This window comes from Gossypium arboreum, chromosome 1 (genome assembly GCF_025698485.1).
Source record: "Gossypium arboreum isolate Shixiya-1 chromosome 1, ASM2569848v2, whole genome shotgun sequence".
NCBI lineage: Eukaryota > Viridiplantae > Streptophyta > Magnoliopsida > Malvales > Malvaceae > Gossypium > Gossypium arboreum.
The window spans coordinates 6,074,587-6,093,627 of NC_069070.1; the positions used below are offsets into that span (position 1 = coordinate 6,074,587).

General features: G+C 31.8%; 3 protein-coding genes and 1 long non-coding RNA gene across 9 annotated transcripts; all 4 read right to left on the reverse strand.

The window, feature by feature from the left end:
* Positions 1–1,593: 1,593 nt before the first annotated feature.
* LOC108483159 (putative pentatricopeptide repeat-containing protein At1g10330) lies at positions 1,594–4,974 on the reverse strand. 6 transcript variants are annotated; one of them, XM_017786388.2, is made up of 3 exons: positions 4,864–4,974; positions 3,627–3,852; positions 1,594–3,556 (listed from the first exon to the last, which is right to left on the reverse strand). In XM_017786388.2, the coding sequence occupies exon 3, from the start codon at positions 3,095–3,097 to the stop codon at positions 1,715–1,717; it is 1,383 nt and encodes a 460-aa protein (XP_017641877.1). In that variant the 5' UTR covers positions 3,098–3,556; positions 3,627–3,852; positions 4,864–4,974; the 3' UTR covers positions 1,594–1,714. The 6 variants fall into 6 exon arrangements, 4 of the variants coding, with proteins under 4 accessions (XP_017641877.1, XP_052882685.1, XP_017641880.1 ...); XM_053026725.1 differs by having other exon boundaries at positions 1,594–3,520; positions 4,864–4,928; XM_017786391.2 differs by having other exon boundaries at positions 1,594–3,527; positions 4,864–4,928.
* On the reverse strand, positions 3,222–3,914 carry LOC108481588 (double-stranded RNA-binding protein 2-like). The gene is made up of 3 exons (XM_053018107.1): positions 3,909–3,914; positions 3,619–3,852; positions 3,222–3,527 (listed from the first exon to the last, which is right to left on the reverse strand). Exons 1-3 carry the CDS (start codon positions 3,912–3,914, stop codon positions 3,222–3,224), a joined length of 546 nt encoding a protein of 181 aa, XP_052874067.1.
* A 4,643-nt stretch (positions 4,975–9,617) lies between the features above and the next one.
* Positions 9,618–12,764, reverse strand: LOC108483160 (double-stranded RNA-binding protein 2-like). The gene is made up of 3 exons (XM_017786392.2): positions 12,126–12,764; positions 10,701–10,920; positions 9,618–10,630 (listed from the first exon to the last, which is right to left on the reverse strand). Exons 1-3 carry the CDS (start codon positions 12,369–12,371, stop codon positions 9,807–9,809), a joined length of 1,290 nt encoding a protein of 429 aa, XP_017641881.1. The 5' UTR covers positions 12,372–12,764; the 3' UTR covers positions 9,618–9,806.
* Positions 12,765–14,942: 2,178 nt separating this feature from the next.
* On the reverse strand, positions 14,943–16,155 carry LOC128290863 (uncharacterized). The gene is made up of 2 exons (XR_008280691.1): positions 15,845–16,155; positions 14,943–15,500 (listed from the first exon to the last, which is right to left on the reverse strand). It is a non-coding gene; the product is annotated as an uncharacterized LOC128290863 (long non-coding RNA).
* Positions 16,156–19,041: the final 2,886 nt, after the last annotated feature.

Consider the following 19,041-nt stretch of genomic DNA (forward strand, 5'->3'; position numbering starts at 1 on the left):
TCGTTAAAGTGATGATGGATGATGAAGGTTTGTAGTTGTGGGGTGAGAAAATGCGAAGCAAGTTTTATGTTAGTTTCAACTTTCACCTTTCTTTTTTCATAAACATTAAAAAGTTTAACAAATAGAAAATATAGAAAAACTACATTAAAAGAGATGGAGAATAGAGAAAAACAGAGAAAGAGCAGAAGAAAATAGAAAAAAAAGGATAAAAATATAAAAATATAAAAGAAAAAAATTAAATTGTTCAAAATGAAAATATAAAAAAAGAAGAAGTTTACACAATAAAATTTGAATCCAAGGCTTTATAATTTTCAACAATTTTATTTTACCATTTAATCAAATTGCCATTTGTTATTTATATCGATTTTTAATAAATATGTTTGTTACATTTTTTTCACGCAAATGGTAGCCATAATCTAGTGTCTTTCGTAAGTAAAAGGACTGTGTAGGCTCCTATAGAGTCAATTTATATTTTGCCTCCCTTTTCTCGAAAAATGGGCAAATTAGTTCATATATAATATATCAAAGAGCAACTAAATTCTTTATGTTAAAATTTCATCCAAGCTAGCGTGGTTGATGAAATTACCAAATAGTTACACGACGTGTCACTTGTACCTTATGTTGACATACTTTAATAGCAAAAATGAATCAAATTTTTAGGCAAAATGACTAGTTTGCTCTTTGATCTATTGCATAATTTACTCAAAAATTTTGAATAAAAAAGATAAAATGAAACCCATCTCTTACTATAAGCGCCTTTGTTAGAGTTGTAGGACCTAAATTCATGTTACATAAAATAAGAGATTACTTGTAAGTCAAGTTAAACAAAATATATTTTCTTTTTAGAAGATTTAGTATTTGCAAGTCAAGTTAAACAATATATATTTTCTAGAATATATTTTCTTTCTAGAAGATTTAATATTTATTAGTTTAATATATTTAACATTTATTAGCATTATTTATTTGGTTTACCAATTTAACTTATAAATAGACTCTTTCACAATTTTAGATAGTAAAATTATCTTTACCATGATTTTTTATTTGAAGAGATTTTTTCATGTTAAATTTATATGTTCAATTTCTTAATTTTTTTCTATTTTTTTACCTTATTCGCTGCTTAATTGAATCGATTCTCAATAGCTGTTTGATTATTGGAAGCGTGATAAAACCAAATCTTTTAAAGAATCCAAATGATAAACTTACTAGGTGGAGCCATCCTACAGGTCTATCAAAGGAAGCATAAGCCAATTAAAGCAAACAATTATTGGTCCATCAAGTTCAAACCAACAACGTAGCTAGCCTCCATATGTGCACCCACTAAAACAAAAGGCATCTCTATTTTCCCTTTCCGTCACCAAAAATACTACCTCAGATTTGGCCCAACAACCCGAGATTAATGCAATTTTAAATACCCTCAGTCAGTCCATGCCACCAAAAGTATAAGGGTCCCCTCAATCCCAATTTTTGTGTTCTTCCATTCACATGACAAACACATATCGAGTCAAGACAGGCTAAAGAAAGATAGTCAAGCAAGCATGAATTTCATTTGTCTTTCATATATAAATATCATCGTGCTGATTTGTTTGCATCATATTTGATTGTTCAATCTAAGAATGAATTCTCTAATATCTTGATTAGCATTTACCATCGATATTGCTGCTGCAGAATGCATGTGATTAGTTAAAGAATAGAGACATCTGTTTTCACACGATTTTTACATGGAATCAATGAAGCTATAAGCTGGAAATTTTTTTAAGCCTGCTTCTACCATGGCTTTCCTCAAGTCAGCTGCACGATCCCATCTCTCCTTGTCGGCATTCATGGTAGACAATGCTACATATAGTCCACAATGTCGTGGCTGCAACTCAAGCAACCTTTTCCCCACTTCATTTCCAAGTTCAATGGCACCATGAACCTTACAAGCACCTAAAAGAGCCCCCAAAACCGAAGCATCAGGTTGAAATGGCATAGTGTCTACAAACTCGGTCGCTTGAGTCAAAAGGCCTGCTCTGCCTAAAAGATCTACCATACACCCATAGTGTTCCATTATTGGCACAATGCCATATTGGCACCACATTGATTGAAAGAATTGTGAACCCAACTCCACTCTGTTGGTGCGAGCACATGCTGTAAGAACAGCAACAAATGTGACCTCATTCGGACACATTCCGTCCACTTTCATCTTCTCAAACAAGTCCAAAGCCTCCTTTTCTCTACCATTACATGCAAGAGAAGAGATCATTGCATTCCAAGTACAAACCTCTCTATCCAACAGATGATTAAAAACTCTAAAGGCAAACTCTAAATAACCTCTTTTTCCATAAAAATCAATCAATGCTGTGCCCATGAAAACAGTCATAACGCCCTCGTTTCTGAAAATATACCCATGTATCTGCCTCCCTTGATAGAACCCACCTTGCTTTTCTAAATTAGCACAACAAGAGAGTGCATTAACATAAGTAGCCTCGCTCGGTTTAACCGAAAATTCTATCATTTTCTCAAAAACCCAAAAAGCCTTTGCAAACTGTTTGCCCCTTACAAAACCATTCATAACACTTGTCCAAGACACCACATCCTTTTCAATCATGCGGTCAAAAAGGAAAAGAGCAGAACCCATATCACCATTTCTCCCAAAAGCATCAAGCATCGCATTACACGCAACGATGCACGGGTTAAGAATTTCTTCGAACACTTTACACACATTACTTAGGCTACCGAGTTTAGCATACAAACCAAGTAACGATGTTTGCACGAAGGAATCAGTCAAGATTCCACGCTTTAGTGCTTGGGCATGGAGGGGTGAACAAGAAAGCGAGGCTAAGGAGTGGGAGGTAGAGGCAGCTTTGAAAAGGGAAGTGAAAGTATGGCCATTGGGGGGTGCCTGATAATGAAGCATGAGGGTGAAGAGTGTAAGGGAACGATGTGGGATTATGTTGAGATAAGCTCTCATTAAGGTGTTGTAAAGGAGGGTTGGTTTCCATTTGGAAGCAGTATTGAAGAGGAGAGCGGAGGTGATTAGCAGGGAATGGATTTGCTTGATTTGGTTTGGACGTTTGATGAAACGTTGAAGGTGTTGCAGTAGATACTCAGAGTTCATGCGGCTTATTCGGGTTTCAGTGATGGCCCTTTCAGCTTTCTATATCATGGGCCTCATTACAGGGAGGCCTAGATCCAATTTTCTATTATGAAGGCAAAAGAAATTTAGGGCGTTCATTGTAATTTTATGGACGAACACCACGGCTTTCAGGAGTAGGTGTTTGCAATGATGTCAGTACGGGCTTCTCATTTGCTGTTGCTGACATAGATCTGTTTCGAGGAACCACCTTCGGGCAGATTAAAGTAAGGATTTTCGAGGTGGTAGCAGGAGGCTGTGGACCTGTTGGTCTAGGATTCTGACTAGGAAACTTATTTGTTAATACTACTGGCGCATTGGAGGAGTTTGCCATAGCCGTCTTTTCCTTTATTTGGTAATTCAACAGAGCCCGAGCTATCGTGATCTGTTCAAGCTCATCATTGTTCTCTGGCTCCTAAGAAGAATTTGCAGTTTCTTTCGTCACTGGAAATAAAACACAGTATTCAATTTCGAACAAACATTTATCCCTAGGAAAAATGAAACACAGACTCACATAGTTTTAGAGATGTCCAAGCTGCCATGGCTGCATTCTTTTCTGCTTGTTTCTTGTTCTTAGCTGGTTCCCCGGTGAATCTGATTCCAATTTCCGGCCAATTCAACCGTTCCCGTAAAAATAGGCGGGTGCCTGAGACCTGATCTAAATGTTGTATACTGAGGCAATGGAGCCCCAACTCTTTCTGCAATTTCCTGTAAGAGTTCTTATAAACTCCTGTCTCATCCTAACATAACAAGGCCGGATCAGTATCAATCTCAATAAAACTCGAGATATCCAGACAGGCATATTCGAGAAAATTGAGATATAAACACAACAAAAATCATCAAGAATTTGCCAATTCACTGAAGGTGCGTAGCTTCATATGAAACAATTAACTAAAATGCCTCTCATCCTTGTAGTTCTACACGATCCCCCAACCTAAGTCCAAGCACCCCATTTTGCTCGTATTTACATGCTTTTCACTATGCCGAAAAAGGCAATTCATATTAATAATGCACCAACACTCGTGTCTCAACAAAAACAATTCATACAAAATTAAAAATGATAACTTTGATCATTTGCTAAAGGAAAACTACCCGTTTCTCTAGGAAGCATTGCCAACACGAAACCGAACCCACTCTTCCCATAAAACCTGTCCCGAAAAAACACGTTCTTTTAACCTACAATAACATTTGCATATCACATTTCTTTTTCATTTTTTTTTTCTGTTGCGCAGACAAATGTTCATACACCTACTTGAACTAATTAAAGTCTGCAAGAGATTGAGACACCAAATTAAATTTTGCCTTCTCTACCGTTTTATCCTCGGGCAGTCAATTGAGATGGCCTGAAATGAAACATTTTTATGACCAAAATACCCATGATTAAGCCATTAATTACACCTACAGAACCCATATAATCAAAATACAGCAGTTTCCCAGAATATCAGAGAGAAAAAAAATTGAAGAAAAATCATAAGATTGAATCCCATTTTTATTTCCCTCAAAAATTAATTAAGTTTTCGCTTCCATCATCTGAAAAAAAGCCAAGAAAACCCCACTGCCTTCTGCTAAATCATTAACTATTGAAGGGCATTCTAGTAATTCCCTACGACTAGCTGAGCTGAACCTCCGGCGATCACGACGGCGGAGCAGGCTAACACCGATCACACCCCACGGCTCAATTTAGCATAGAAAGACCAAAAAAAAACAAAAAAAAGGCGCACCATTAGCGGAAGATTTGAGAAAGAACTTACTAGGATTCCAGCGGCGAGGGAGTGAGAAGGTCCACGGAGAGTCGAACAATAGTTAAAATTTTTCATCACTGCACCAAATAATTATTCTACTATATTAATATACTATTTATTAATTATTTGTTAAATAATGATATTTTTATTATTATCACATCGTAATTAGTAAAATATTAATAAATTGTTATATCTATTTTTTTAAAATTAGTTATTTAATAATATGGTAAATTAATTCAGAATTTTCTCGTGCTTTTATATATTATAAATATTTTTTATTTTAAAATATTATACTTTTATATTAATTATTATTAATTTATATTTTTAAGTTATAAAATCGATTAAATCAAAACCGAAGGTTCAAACGATTTCGTACTTTTTCGTTTTCCTTTAAAAACTTTAGAGATTTTTAAATAAAGTATTTTAAAAATATATATTAATCTTATTTAATTATCTTTATTTACTTATTTCGCAATAATATAAAGATTTAATTGGTGAGTTTATTTTGAAAGAGTTAAATTTACTTACAACTTTATAATATATAGATTTTTCTTTTGTTATAAGCAAAATAAAAGTATATATCTTTACTGTAATGTAATATAAATTTTAATATGATATTTACTTTTATTTATAACTCAAAAAATTGTGTTTTAACATACTTAAATCTACACATGTTAGTTGTTGAAATAATTGTTATAACTATTTAGGGTTTAATAACAAATTTAGTTTTAAATGTTTATATCTTTTGTCAATTTGATCTTTATTCTCTTTTTTAGTTAAATTTGATTATTAATCTTTCAAAATAATAATTCTACTTTTTAGAAAGGTTGATGGTTAAATTCGATTTTTTTAAAAGGTTAAGGGTCAAACTTAGTTAAAAAAAGGGTCAAATTAATAAAAATATAAAAATTAAAGACTAAATTTTTATTATGCCAATTAGTTATTAATGGGTTAATTATTACAACACTATGTAAAACTTCTATAAATAAAATTACGTTGCTACCGATTTTTTTAAAAAAATTGGTTTAAAATTGAAGTATTATTGTTAAAAATATTTTAAGAAGTTAAAATTTTGATCTTAGATATAATGTTGAAAAGTAAATATATATTTAAATGATATTTAAATTCATTAATAGTATGATATTTCAATAAAAATATGAGAAAATTATTTATTTTAATTTATTACTAATTTTTGATAGCTGAAATATAAATTTTAAGTAGTTAATTTTAATTCTTTGTAAATTTTAATTTCAATATATAAATTATATTTTAACTATTAAAATATAATTATCATGAATTCAAAAATATAACATTATATATTTGAAATAAAATTTAAAAGATAAGTAATTGTATAATCAACATAAATATCACAAAACATACATTATATGAAAAAAAATGTTTAAAATGTTATTTTGGTTCTCAAAGTTGTGATCAAGCTTTTGTGGATACAGGCTATACGTGGACGAGGAGTAATGCAGAGGCGAATTTGAAATTGGATCATCCTAAATCCATGCGCTTTTTATTGAATTGGTATTGTCTGGAAGGATTGTATAAAGCATAATACAAATGGGCTAGTGTCCAATGATGAATTTCATGTGTCCATTTGGAGGTGTACTTCGAGACTCAAAAGCTAAATAGTTGTGTGGTTTCTCAATGCCATTGGGTAAGAAAGTAGGGGCTAGAGAGATTGTAGTTATATAAGTTATATAACAAAATTTCATCAATGGGAATGGAGAAAGAAATAATGATCTCCAAATCCGAGATGAACAACAAATTCCATGAAATGAGAGTGGCTTACGACAACTCTTTTGGCAAACCACGATCAGTGGTTGGCAGCGACTTACAAGGAAAACCATGAGGCCTTGTTCAACCCAATCACGGCTTGTGGAGATACATATGTTTCACGTTGCAGCTTACAGAGGAAGTGGAGCAATGCTTCAAACCCTGGTTAAGTTGGTGCCGCAAACAAAGAAGTGCAAGGTGTTGAAGGTGAAGAACGTTTATGGGAACACCATCCTCCATGAACTGGTCACCACTGCCAAAGCCGAAGCAGCTGATTTGTTAATGAAGGAGGTATTGTTCTCTGACGGCTTGCATATCATGAAGATTATATACGGGAGAGGGAAGAGATACTGGCGGATCGGGACAAGTTGGGGGAAACCCCATTGTTCAGAGCTGTCGAATATGGCAACTTGTCGATGGTGAAGTACTTGGCTACACAGATTGAAGGAATGGGAGGAAATCTTCACAAGCATTACACTAGAGATCATGATGGACTCTCCATTCTTCATATTGCAGTGATTGGCCAGCACTTTGGTAATCCATTATGCTCAAATTATTCTATTTACTTATTTCACATAATTTTGTTTTCTTTATTTTTATAACATCAGTAATTAATTCAAATAGACTCCGGTTGGCAGGGGAGTAACCAGGGGCTGGCATGGGCCCCGGTTCCCCTAAAATAGAAATTTTCATTTTAAGCTCTTGAAATTTTTTAAAAATTTTAAATTAGTAAAGGTAAAATTGTACTTTGCCTCCCCTAAAATTATAAAAATTCAATTTAATCCTTTACAAATTATAAAAATATAAATTATAAAAAATTAAAATTTCATCCGCCTCCCCTAAAAAAATTTTCTAGCTTCGCCTCTGCCGGTTGGATATTTTTTAAAAATCATTTCAACATGATGAGAAGTGATTGTAAGAAACTGTAATTCTACATCATTCTTATTCATTACTAGTTGGAGAATGATTACATAAAATTTTATGTTTGAACATTGTTTTCTTCAAAAAATCCATATGAATATATATATTAATAAAAATACGCAATTAATTGCTAAATTTGTTGAAGGATAAAGCTACTTGTTCTTTGAAAATGTTGACTAAAAGGTTAAGTTAAAAATGAATTTGAAAATAAAAACATTTAAAATATAGAAAGAGATTTAAACTCGGTTTGACCCAACCTATTTTAAAGTTTATAATATATTATTTTCTTCTTTTTGTTATATATGATGTGATTTATATCATATAAAACATAAAATATATTATATTATAATTTAATATTAAACATATGTTAAAGCTGTTTATATTTAAAAATGCAGTGAAAGAAAAAATGTATAATTATAATAAAATATATAAATAATAACTAATAAATAAATAAAAATAGGTAAACTTAAACAGGTTTGGAATAGACATTACAAATATGAGTAAATTTTGACGAAACTTGAGGTTTATATTTTAAGTCAAGCTAACTTTAGGCAATTATATATGATATAATTATGGGTCGTTTCTTATTAATGAGAACTCCATCTGGTGTTCCAAGTTCTTCACCAGATTCAAAAGTTGTTTTCAATGCCTAACATAAGAGTGTGTCAATTATTAGACTTAAATTATAAAAAAGAATCCCGTATATTGACATGATGGTTAGGGTGAAAAGGAATTACTGTAATATTTCGATTATTAATTTGAAAATTGAGGAGAGAGAGGAAGTAGAAAAAGCTCCCAAATTTGATCCTTGAGAAATGGGTAAGTAAAATTCTTTTTTTTTTTGGATGAGTTGGTTCCAAGAACACCATCCTGCCATGAATTTGGAATTCCTGGCCTGTAAAATCTCAAGTTTCAGAACCTGACTTGGAACAAATAATAGTAGTAATAATATCCCAAGGGAAGAAGAAATTTTTTTTATCTCAACACTCAAATCCTACCAAGTCATCGGAGGATTTTCGTCCAACTGATTGTGAACATTAATATTCACAGTTGTGACATTAACAACAGGACCAGGAAACGCCCCATTAACTGCTATAACCTGCCAACAGATGAATTAGACATATAAGGCAATTTGAAGTTTTATATTAGTATCCAGATTTTCAAAGACCGGGACAAGTCGTGATGTCCCATGCGACATGCATATATGCTAACAGTTGAGGCACAACCATTGCCAAGTACTCAACTTACGTTCAAAAGTTAATCAAATATGATATACTAGTGGAAAATCACAAATAGTTCACAAATCCAGTCTTTACCCTCTGACGTACTTCAACAATCTAAGCCAGAACTATCCCACAAAGTGAAGGAAACAGAAAGTAGTGTTGAGGGGAGAGGGTGATGTAAGAGAGTTTAAAATCAAGAAAGACTCAAGGGTCGGCAGTAAAACAGAGCAATGTGAATCAAAAGAGAAAGAGGGTCTTTGGTTGTTTATGAATGGAAAACACCATTCACTGATTTTCCAAATATATCTATATCTTTCCAACGCCCCAGCTATGTTAATGTATATCTTTTCCTTTCCACTACTTAGATTAATTAAAGATTTGAGCGTCCATGTAGTTGCTTGCTTTAACAATTTACCTTTCCATATCACAAATGAGCTTTGCCCAAAATTAGCAGATTCTCATAATGTTGGGAAATGGATTTAGTGGGAACTCAACCATCATTCACTACTCCCATTACTATCTAATCGTGGCAGCTTCGACACGACACTTGCTCTTCCGAAGAGTAAGAGACTGGTTGAAAAAGACGGAAGCATAAATCCATTCATTTATAATTTTCTATATCATGGTTAAAATATGGAGGTGATACTATAATTGTGTTCCCTCACCATGCTGCCAAAGATTTTTTGTTGGAAAATATATTTTTTAAGAAAAAAAACCTCAAGGACCAAAACCAGAATTTGAACATTTAAAATTGAATACAAGCAGAGAAACATTAGATTAGATCGGGGGTAATTATAAATAAACTAAATAAGAATTTGCCTCTAGACATAGTCTAACTTTAACTGCAATTATATGGGACTAACTTAATCTGCAGAAACTGTAGCTTTAGCTTTCTAAGAAAACAAAATGAAAAAGAACACTCATATATGAGTTGACAAAAAGTAACAAAAACAAACTTTGATACCAACACAAAACCATAGCTCTTACTCTATTGCTTCCGATTCGGAATTCGATCCTTCCTTGCCATCAGATTTTGAGTTGTTCTAAACTCTGTACTGTCTCAGATTCTTGCAGGTTCTTCGATATTGTGCTTGCTGCTTCCTCTGCTTGAAAAGGTGATTGGTTAGGCGGGGGAGCAGCAGTAGCGGTTGTGATATCTTCATTTCTGAGAGGAACGGATTGTTTATCTTCTTTCCGTACCGGTGGAGCAGCAAATACAGGAACTACTTGCCTAATGGTGACTGCTTGGGCAATTCGTACTGGAGGAGCTCGCAGCACTTGAGAGGGGAGTGTCGCTGGCAATTGATTAGGAGGAAGAACAGATTGTGCTGGTTGAGCGGGATGAGTAGGAACCGCTGATGTCGGTGGCTGAGGAGATACTGCAGCTGGTGCTGGACGCGGAGGTGCGGAGAAAACAGGCACTGCAGTTCTTATTGTCACTGGTGGAGCAATGCCACAGCAAGGTGTCCTTAATTGTCTGATGGGAACATAAGGCGCTGCTCCAGCTGCTGGGAATTTCTGTGGACGAACACCACGGCTTTCAGGAGTAGGTGTTTGCGATGTCAGTACGGGCTTCTCATTTACTGTTGCTGACATAGATCTGTTTCGAGGAACCACCTTCGGGCAGATTAAAGGAAGGATTTTCGAGGTGGTAGCAGGAGGCTGTGGACTTGTTGGTCTAGGATTCTGACTAGGAAACTTCTTTGTAAATAGTATTGGTGCATTGGAGGAGTTTGCCATAGCCATCTTTTCCTTTATTCGGAAATTCAACAAAGCCCGAGCTATCGTGATCTGTTCAAGCTCATCATTGTTCTCTGGCTCCGAAGAAGAACTTGCAGTTTCTTTCGCCACTGGAAATAAAACACAGTATTCAGTTTCGAACAAACATTTATCCCTAGGAAAAATGAAACATAGACTCACATAGTTTTAGAGACGTCCAAGCTGCCATGGCTGCATTCTTTTCTGCTTGTTTCTTGTTCTTGGCTGGTTCCCCGGTGAATCTGATTCCAGCCAGTTCAACTGTTCCCGTAAAAATAGGCAGGTGCCCGAGACCTGATCTAAATGTTGTATACTGAGGCAACGGAGCCCCAACTCTTTGTGCAATTTCCTGTAAGAGGTTCTTATAAACTCCTGTCTCATCCTAACATAACAACGCCAGATCAGTATCAATCCCAATAAAACTCAAGATATCTAGACAGGCATATTCGAGAAAATTGAGATATAAACACAACAAAAATCATCAAGAATTTGCCAATTCACTGAAGGTGTGTAGCTTCATTTCACATAATAACATTCACAAGTTGGTCCATAGATTAGACAACACCGATGACCACGATGAACACAATCATAAGTTTACAAACTATTTCTACCAGGACATGAAAATTGAAGAGTCTTAACAATTGTGAACTAACCAAGAAACAAACAAGCAACACAACGAGAAACATATCAACCACTATCATGAATATCATATGAAACAATTAACTAAAATGCCTCTCATCCTTGTAGTTCTACACGATCCCCCAACCTAAGTCCAAGCACCCCATTTTGCTCGTATTTACATGCTTTTCACTATGCCGAAAAAGGCAATTCATATTTATAATGCACCAACACTCGAGTCTCAACAAAACAATTCATACAAAATTAAAAATAATAACTTTGCTAATTTGCTAAAGCAAAACTAACTGTTTCTCTAGAAAGCATTGCCAACCGGAAACCGAACCCGCTCTTCCCATAAAACCTGACCCGTAAAACCACATTCTTTTAACATACAATGACATTTGCATATCATATTTCTTTTTCATTTTCTGGGTCTCTTTTTTCTGTTGCGCCGACAAATGTTCATACACCTACTTGAACTACTTAAAGTCTGCAAGAGATTGCGATACCAAATTAAATTTTGCCTTCTCTACCGTTTTATCCTCGGGCAGTCAATTGAGATGGCCTGAAATGAAACATTTTTATGACCAAAATACCCATGATTAAACCATTAATTACACCTACAAAACCCATATAATCAAAATACAGCAGTTTCCCAGAATATGAGAGAGAGAGAAAAAAATGAAGAAAAATCATAAGATTTAATCCCATTTTTATTTCCCTTAAAAATTAGTTAAATTTTCGCTTCCATCATCTGAAAAAAAGCCAAGAAAACCCCACTGCCTTCTGCTAATTCATTAACTATTGAAGGGCATTCTAGTAATTCCCTACGACTAGCTGAACTGAACCTCCGGCAATCACGAAGGCGGAGCAGGCTAACACCGATCACACCCCACGGCTCAATTTAGCATAGAAAGACAAAAAAAGAACAAGGCGCGCCATTAGCAGAAGGTTTGAGAAAGAACTTACTAGGATTCGAGCGGCGAGGGAGTGAGAAGGTCCACGATTAGAGAGGGACTGGAGCGCCACTTCGGCGGCGGAGTGTTCGGCTTGACGGAGAGTCGAACAATAGTGAGGGCTCTCGAAGGTTTCGCCGTTGAAGTTAACGGTGGCTTTGAACCTTGGCGCGTGGTCGGGACCTTCCCTAATGCACGTATAGGAAGGGAGATTAAAGCAGCTCCTCTGCGCCAGCTCTTGTAGCTGGTTCTTATACATTTCTCCCTCAAAATGAAACCAAAAAGAAAAAAGAAAATCACTTTTTTTTCCTAATTTTTGTTTGAACACTTTATCTGGGTTTTTTCATTTGAAGGAGGAGAAATGGGATCGGACCCAGATCGGGTCGGGTTGAGATATGAAATGGGTCAGTGAAGATCAAAGGTTTTAGGGTTTCTGCACCGGAGAAAACACAAAAAGCAAGGAAAAAAAAAAGGCGAAAATTTCTTTTGGTGAAGTGGGAAGGGAAAGAGAAGAGCTTTGCTTTACTGGGAATGTGTATTTTAATGGGAATATATTTATTTAATTTTATTATATTTGCTTTTTAATTGCTTGGAGTCAACTGAACGTTAGGCTGCATGGTGATACTGATGGATGAGATTTTTTTTTCCACTATATTTTGGTTTAATTTAGATTTTACAAGATTTTATAATTAAATTCAAAGTGAAGTTAGGTCGAGTGCTAAACGAGGTAAAACTATGTTATATTATTTTATTCATTCATAAAATTAAAGGGTATCAAATTTTTTATTATTTAACTCAAAAGGTATTGATATTTTTATGCGTTACCTCTTGTTGTTTCCGTTAAAATTAAAACGGACAAGAGTTGTGCTTGAACTTTCATGTGATTCTAATTTTATTATGAATGTTATTATTTTAATGATAGTAAATAATAATATTATCAATTTGATCTATTAATAACATATTATTAAATATCAAATTTTAATAACTTTCATAGCTCATTTTAACCCATAAATAAGAGAATAATATATTTAAGCGTACTCAAACTCATATTTTTTGTATTATTAACTACATTTATATTAATAGAACTAATGCGGATTGAGTGTTAAAATTGAATGAAACAAGTAAAGAGGGGTATTTAAATGTAGGGATGGTATGGGGTAGAGACGGTCCAAAGCCAATTAATCAGTGTAGGGACATTATATTAATGTTATTATAATCCAACTACACATTGGGTGAATTAAAATTGATGAGTAATTGAAGAAAAATACAAGCAATATATATATCTATAAAATAACAATACTAATAAAGTTGGTTCCCAAACCCCCACAAATAGAAAAAAGAAATTTTCATTTAATGTGTATTTATGAGATTTGTAAATTTGTGGGAAATTTGTGTGGGTGTGAAGTGTGAAAAAAGCAAATTGGGGGGTGGGTACTAATTATGTCATTTTTCATTAATGCTGCCATAAAGTGGCCATTAATTGTGTTTAACGACTACAATGATTCAAATTTAATTTGTTTATTAAAAGGTTTTTTTTAGCATTTGTTTAGAAGGTAAAAAAAAAATAAAGTTTGGATATCTTGGATGGGTTGAAACTTGTTTTGGATAAGTGTCTCGAAAAAATCTTAATTCAAATTGATAATCTGGAGGTTGTGAATGTCATCTTATCTTAAAACTTTAATTCTGTGCTCATCAAAAAAATTCATTATATCTTGAAAGTGGCTAAGCTGTGAAAAGTTCTTTATATATTCTACTGAAAGAAAACAAAATATCAAATAGTCTTATCAAGATGATTCGTAACAGAAATCTAAGATTAAAATTGTTTAAGAATTCTTTTTGGGAGCTAATTTTATCGTTTTGTATTCTCTATCTTTTCAAAAAGAAAAAGTAAAGTTTAATTTCACTATAATATTTAATTTAAGAATTTAGTTTTTATAATTTAATTTGATTTTTATCATTATTAATGTTATTTTTAGTTTAAATTACTCTCATTGTTAAAAATTATTGTTAGTGGACTGATGTGAAAATTTTCTAAGAGCATTCAACTTGAAAATCAAAATTTCTTAATTCATTTAAAGGTGAAATTATAATTATCGGAATAATTGTTTTTTTATTAATTTATCATTTAAAACAATAATCCCAACCCAGCTTCATAGATGTGATTTGGATTAGGGGTGTTCAAACGGTTAACCGAATTGAACTAGTATTAATTGAATTAACCAAACTTTTTAATCTTTTAATCGTTAACCGAACCAAAATATTTCGATTAATTCGGTTGGTTAACCAAATTTTTTTTGTTAAAACAAGTATAAAACATATCAAAATTTTTGATAATATTCATTTGATGAATTATCCGAATTAATCAATTAATAATAGCCTAATACATATAATATATAATACTATTGATTAAATTCGATTAGTCTGGTTAATTACCGGTTTCGAACCGAATTAATTGTTAATCGAAATTCTAAAAAACTTTTAATCAATTTAGATTAGTTTAATGATTAATTCGGTTTTAATCGAAATTTGAAGAACCCTAATTTAAACTAAATTAACAATAAAAATTTAATTTATTTTAAATTAAAATATAAAAATTAAATCATCAAATGAAATATAATATAAAGACGAAAATAGTGATAAACTTTTGTAAAAGATAATAATAATGACATGAAATCAATAAAATAATAGTTTATTCATTTTTATTACCTAGCATTCTTTTTGGTGCGTAATGATAGATAAATAAAGAAACTACAATCTAAGTTAGCCTATCTTGCATGAATTGTTTTTTTTTAATAAGAAAAATATTAAAAAGCTAATAAGAAATAACGGGTTCGAACACATAAATATGATATTCATCTTTATAAGATGACTAACCAAATAGGGGGCATTATGAAAATATATGTATACCAACCTACACTTCTTTCATCATACTAGCCAACGAGTGTCCAACAGAGTTTATCTCTCTTGGGATCTGCTTGAAGACAACATTTCAATCACAACTTACTAACTCTCGAATTCTAAGAACCAAAATTCTCTGGACACACCCTCTCAATTCGTCAGTGTTCCTTTTAAAAGCAAGTGTACAATTTGTTTCCACGAAGATATGTCGCCATTGGGCATCCTATGCCATAATAAGCCCATCATAAATTGTCCAAAGATCTACTTGCTCCACACCACACCTACCAATATTTCTACCTACTCCAAGAACCTAATTGCCGAATTCATCTCTTGCCACTGCGGCCGAAGCTACCAAACCCAATAGTGGATCACGAGCCCCGTCAATGTTTAGTTTAATGGTATCCGTTGGAGGAGGAATCCATCGGCTACATCTAGTTTGTCTTCTGGTACAATCCTTCGGTCTTCCAGTTGTGCACTTAAGAGCTTTAACCTAATTTCATGAAGAGTGAAGGATAGAAGTTTTACTGAATTGAACATCCTGGAACACATACGAACATCTTTCTTTCCAAATCTTCCAATAGAGTATACCGAACAGAGACCTCCAATCAAGTTCATAAAAAACTAAGCCAAATACATTACCCAAGTTGACCCTTAGCCAGTCCTTTAGCGAGTAAGAGAAGAAACGATGGATTAATCTTAAAGGAATGCGATGCATTAATCTTAAAGGAATTACTTGTTCCCAAATATCTCTTACCTTACGACAACCCGTTAAAGAATGAAGAATAGATTCATTAACACATCCGCAAAGCTTACAAGAAGAAGAATTTGGCATACCTCTTCTGCAACGTTCTGCATTAGTCAGTAAGCGTTCCTTGAAAACCAGCCAAAGAAATTGCCTAACACGTTGTGGCCTTGCATAAGACCACACGAGTTTCCAACTATCTTCTGAAGGATTCAAGGCATCTTACTGAGAAAATTATAGGCAAACTTAACTAAGAAACTCCCATTAGAAGACCATTGTGATATCATTGTATTGGGCCCAACTAGGCGATTAGGAACTGGAATACCTGCAATGTAAGGTAAAATAAAATCATCTAGTAAACACCTTAGGTATTGCCAGTTCCAGTTCCCATCCATCGACACCATCTCTCTAAAAGAAATGGATTCATCAATAAGCAAGATGTTATGGCAAAATTAATCAGAGGTCCAACCCCAACGACCCAATTATCAGTCCAAAATTTGATACCAAAGAAAGGAACAACAATTCTTTATAGTTTGAGATTGTTTCGTGCAATTAACTCTTTAAAATAATATAATTATAATTTTACAACCATTACAAGTAAAATAAAATTATGCTTCAAAAAGAAAAGAAATAAAATTAGATACCTCGTAATAATAAATATTCATATATTTAAACATAGATCAATAATATGGAGGTTGATGTTATTTTAGAAAATATTATACTTTAAAAAGTCACTTAAAAGATCAGAAAAATAAATTAATTTTCTATATTAAATTCATATCGAATTGAGACCTTGTTATTAACTAAGATAATCAATTAAGCCATGTTAATAGAATTTGTGGTTGGCCGTTAAAATAGAATGACACACCATTTAGATATAACATGTAGACAATTTTAGTTTAATTAATAATTTTCACAAAAAATAATTAAAATTGTAAAAAAATTCATAAACAAATGATTAAATTTATTAAATTCTAAAATATTAAAATATATAAACTTTATAAAAATAATAAAACTTATAAATATTATAAAAATATAAAAATCTAGTAAATTCTAATAAATTATAAAATTAATAAAACATGTTTAAAATTTTATAAAACATATAAAAATAAATTTAATATAAACTTTGAAAAATTATAAAAAATCATAAAAACTTGAATTGGACCGAATTTGTTAACCAGATCAGTTAGACCAAAATTGAAAGGGTATAGATTCAAAGAAAACCATTAGACTAGTTGACTTAGGAATTGGCCAGTTGAAACAATCATTTTTATTTTTGTAAATATTTTTAATTTTTAATTCTTAATGTTTTATTTAATTGAATCGGATAGACCGATTAAATTGATCAAATCGACAAACTGGTAATCTGACCATTTTGGTTTTGAAATCCTTGGTCAAAAAATTTCATACTGACGCATGTTAATAGTTGAATAATGAGATTTTGATTTGATGATATCTAACGTACCAAAAATACTTTATATCATATAATACTTAGCAAATAAATTTTAAGTTTTCATGATCCGAACTTCTATATTGTAGTTAAAATTGGAGATAAAAATTTTAAAAATAAAATAATAATTTATAATAAAAAAGAGAGGAACCCACAATTATTGTTTTATTTTTGGAATACTGAGAATATTTTATTCAACATGAAAATTAGCTTAACGATGTAATGACTATTTCCATTAATAATTGATGTAATGTCATGTGTTCATTATAATTTAGGAGTTTAAATGATTATTTTTTTAAAATTTTAATTTTTATTTTTATAACTTTTATAATTTGTATATAACTTATTAGAATTTTTATATTATTTATAAATATTAGGAATTTTTATAAGTTTTTATAAAATTTTAAATGCATTTCATTAAATTTATATTTTTTACATATTATTATATTATTATAATTTTTATAGTATTTATAATTTTTATAAGTGTATATTTTTTTATTTTAATGACTTTTATAAGTTTTTAAAAATTTTATACGTTTTTATAAAAATAGATTAAATCAGAAATTGTCATTTTTATCATTTTATAAGAAAATATTAAATTAAATCAAGAATTTTAAATTGATCCTTCAATTCTTAATTGATTATTTTAGTTAATACCATATACTCAATTGGGTGTGACTACATGAGTTTAATTGATTTTTTAAAAAAATTTAGAGATTTTCTTTTAACTTATAAATCTTTGAAAAAAATAACATTTGAAAAACTTTAAATTGATTTAAATATGAAATTTAATTGGATTACAAAATTAAGGAAAGAATCTTTGGAATAAATGTAGGCATTGAATAGAAGAGTGGAATAGTGATAAGAGAGTGTGCACTACCTTTTTTATATATAAAGAAAATGATGATCAAGTAAGAAAGAGGGTAATGGAGTGGGGTAGGTGAGAAAATCGAGGATACAAAGTTACTAATATGCATACATTTTAGGGATTGGGAATGTGAAGTTATGAGGGCGTTATGGTCATTTCAACCATCATATTTTACTGTATTAATTAAATTATGATCATCATGGGCAAGTGGGGAACAAAATATAGTAATAATAATAATCTCCCAATTTTATCAACTTTGACTTGTTTGAAATAACCAAAGTGCCAATATTTAATTCCATTTAAACTAAAATTTTGAATAGTATTATTAAATTTTAGGGTTAAAATATTAATACAAACTTCAACACTTTAACAGTATTTTTAAAAAAATAATAATTTAATAATTCATATGTAATAAAATAACATAAATCACTTATTCCAATTTTACGTGTGACTAATTTAACCATAAGAATTAAGTGAGATAGCAAGGGTATTTAGTACAACCTTAACCAGTGGTCGAGGATTTGATCCTTACCCTGGTATGCAATAGTTGTAAAACTCGTGACCAGCATCAACTCTCTTAATAGGCCTGCAGAATGCGAAAGATTAATAACTGAGTTCATTCTAGTAAATACTTTGAGAAATAAAAAATAATAATAGTTAAACTGATTTATTAAGGGGCATTTGGTTTAAATCATCTAAAATTTCAAGTTTAATTTTACATTTTAGTATAATATTCTCAGTTTCGATCCACAAAAATTACTTTAAATTGATAATTTTATATTTCCAATTATGCCAAATATTTCGAAATATAAGGAGTTATCTCAATATAAACTACTCTTTAACTAATATAAGATTTTGGAGGTATATTGATCAAGGTAGTAAGTATGGTATCGGTGAATGTAACATTTTTCTATTGGTATTGCTACATATTACTATTGGTCTATTTAAGTGTATCATTTCTTTTAAAAAAT

Bases quoted from the DNA above. Each gene is read 5' to 3' on its own strand.
- LOC108483159 (XM_017786388.2), bottom strand. From the start codon at position 3,097: ATGAACTCTGAGTATCTACTGCAACACCTTCAACGTTTCATCAAACGT.
- LOC108481588 (XM_053018107.1), bottom strand. The intron at 3,528-3,618 runs GTGTTTCATTTT...AATTCTTCTTAG, and splicing joins CTCTAAAACTATGTGAGTCT to GAGCCAGAGAACAATGATGA.
- LOC108483160 (XM_017786392.2), bottom strand. From the start codon at position 12,371: ATGTATAAGAACCAGCTACAAGAGCTGGCGCAGAGGAGCTGCTTTAAT. The intron at 10,921-12,125 runs GTAAGTTCTTTC...TTGTTATGTTAG, and splicing joins CCCTCGCCGCTCGAATCCTA to GATGAGACAGGAGTTTATAA. The intron at 10,631-10,700 runs GTGAGTCTATGT...TTTTATTTCCAG, and splicing joins TTGGACGTCTCTAAAACTAT to TGGCGAAAGAAACTGCAAGT.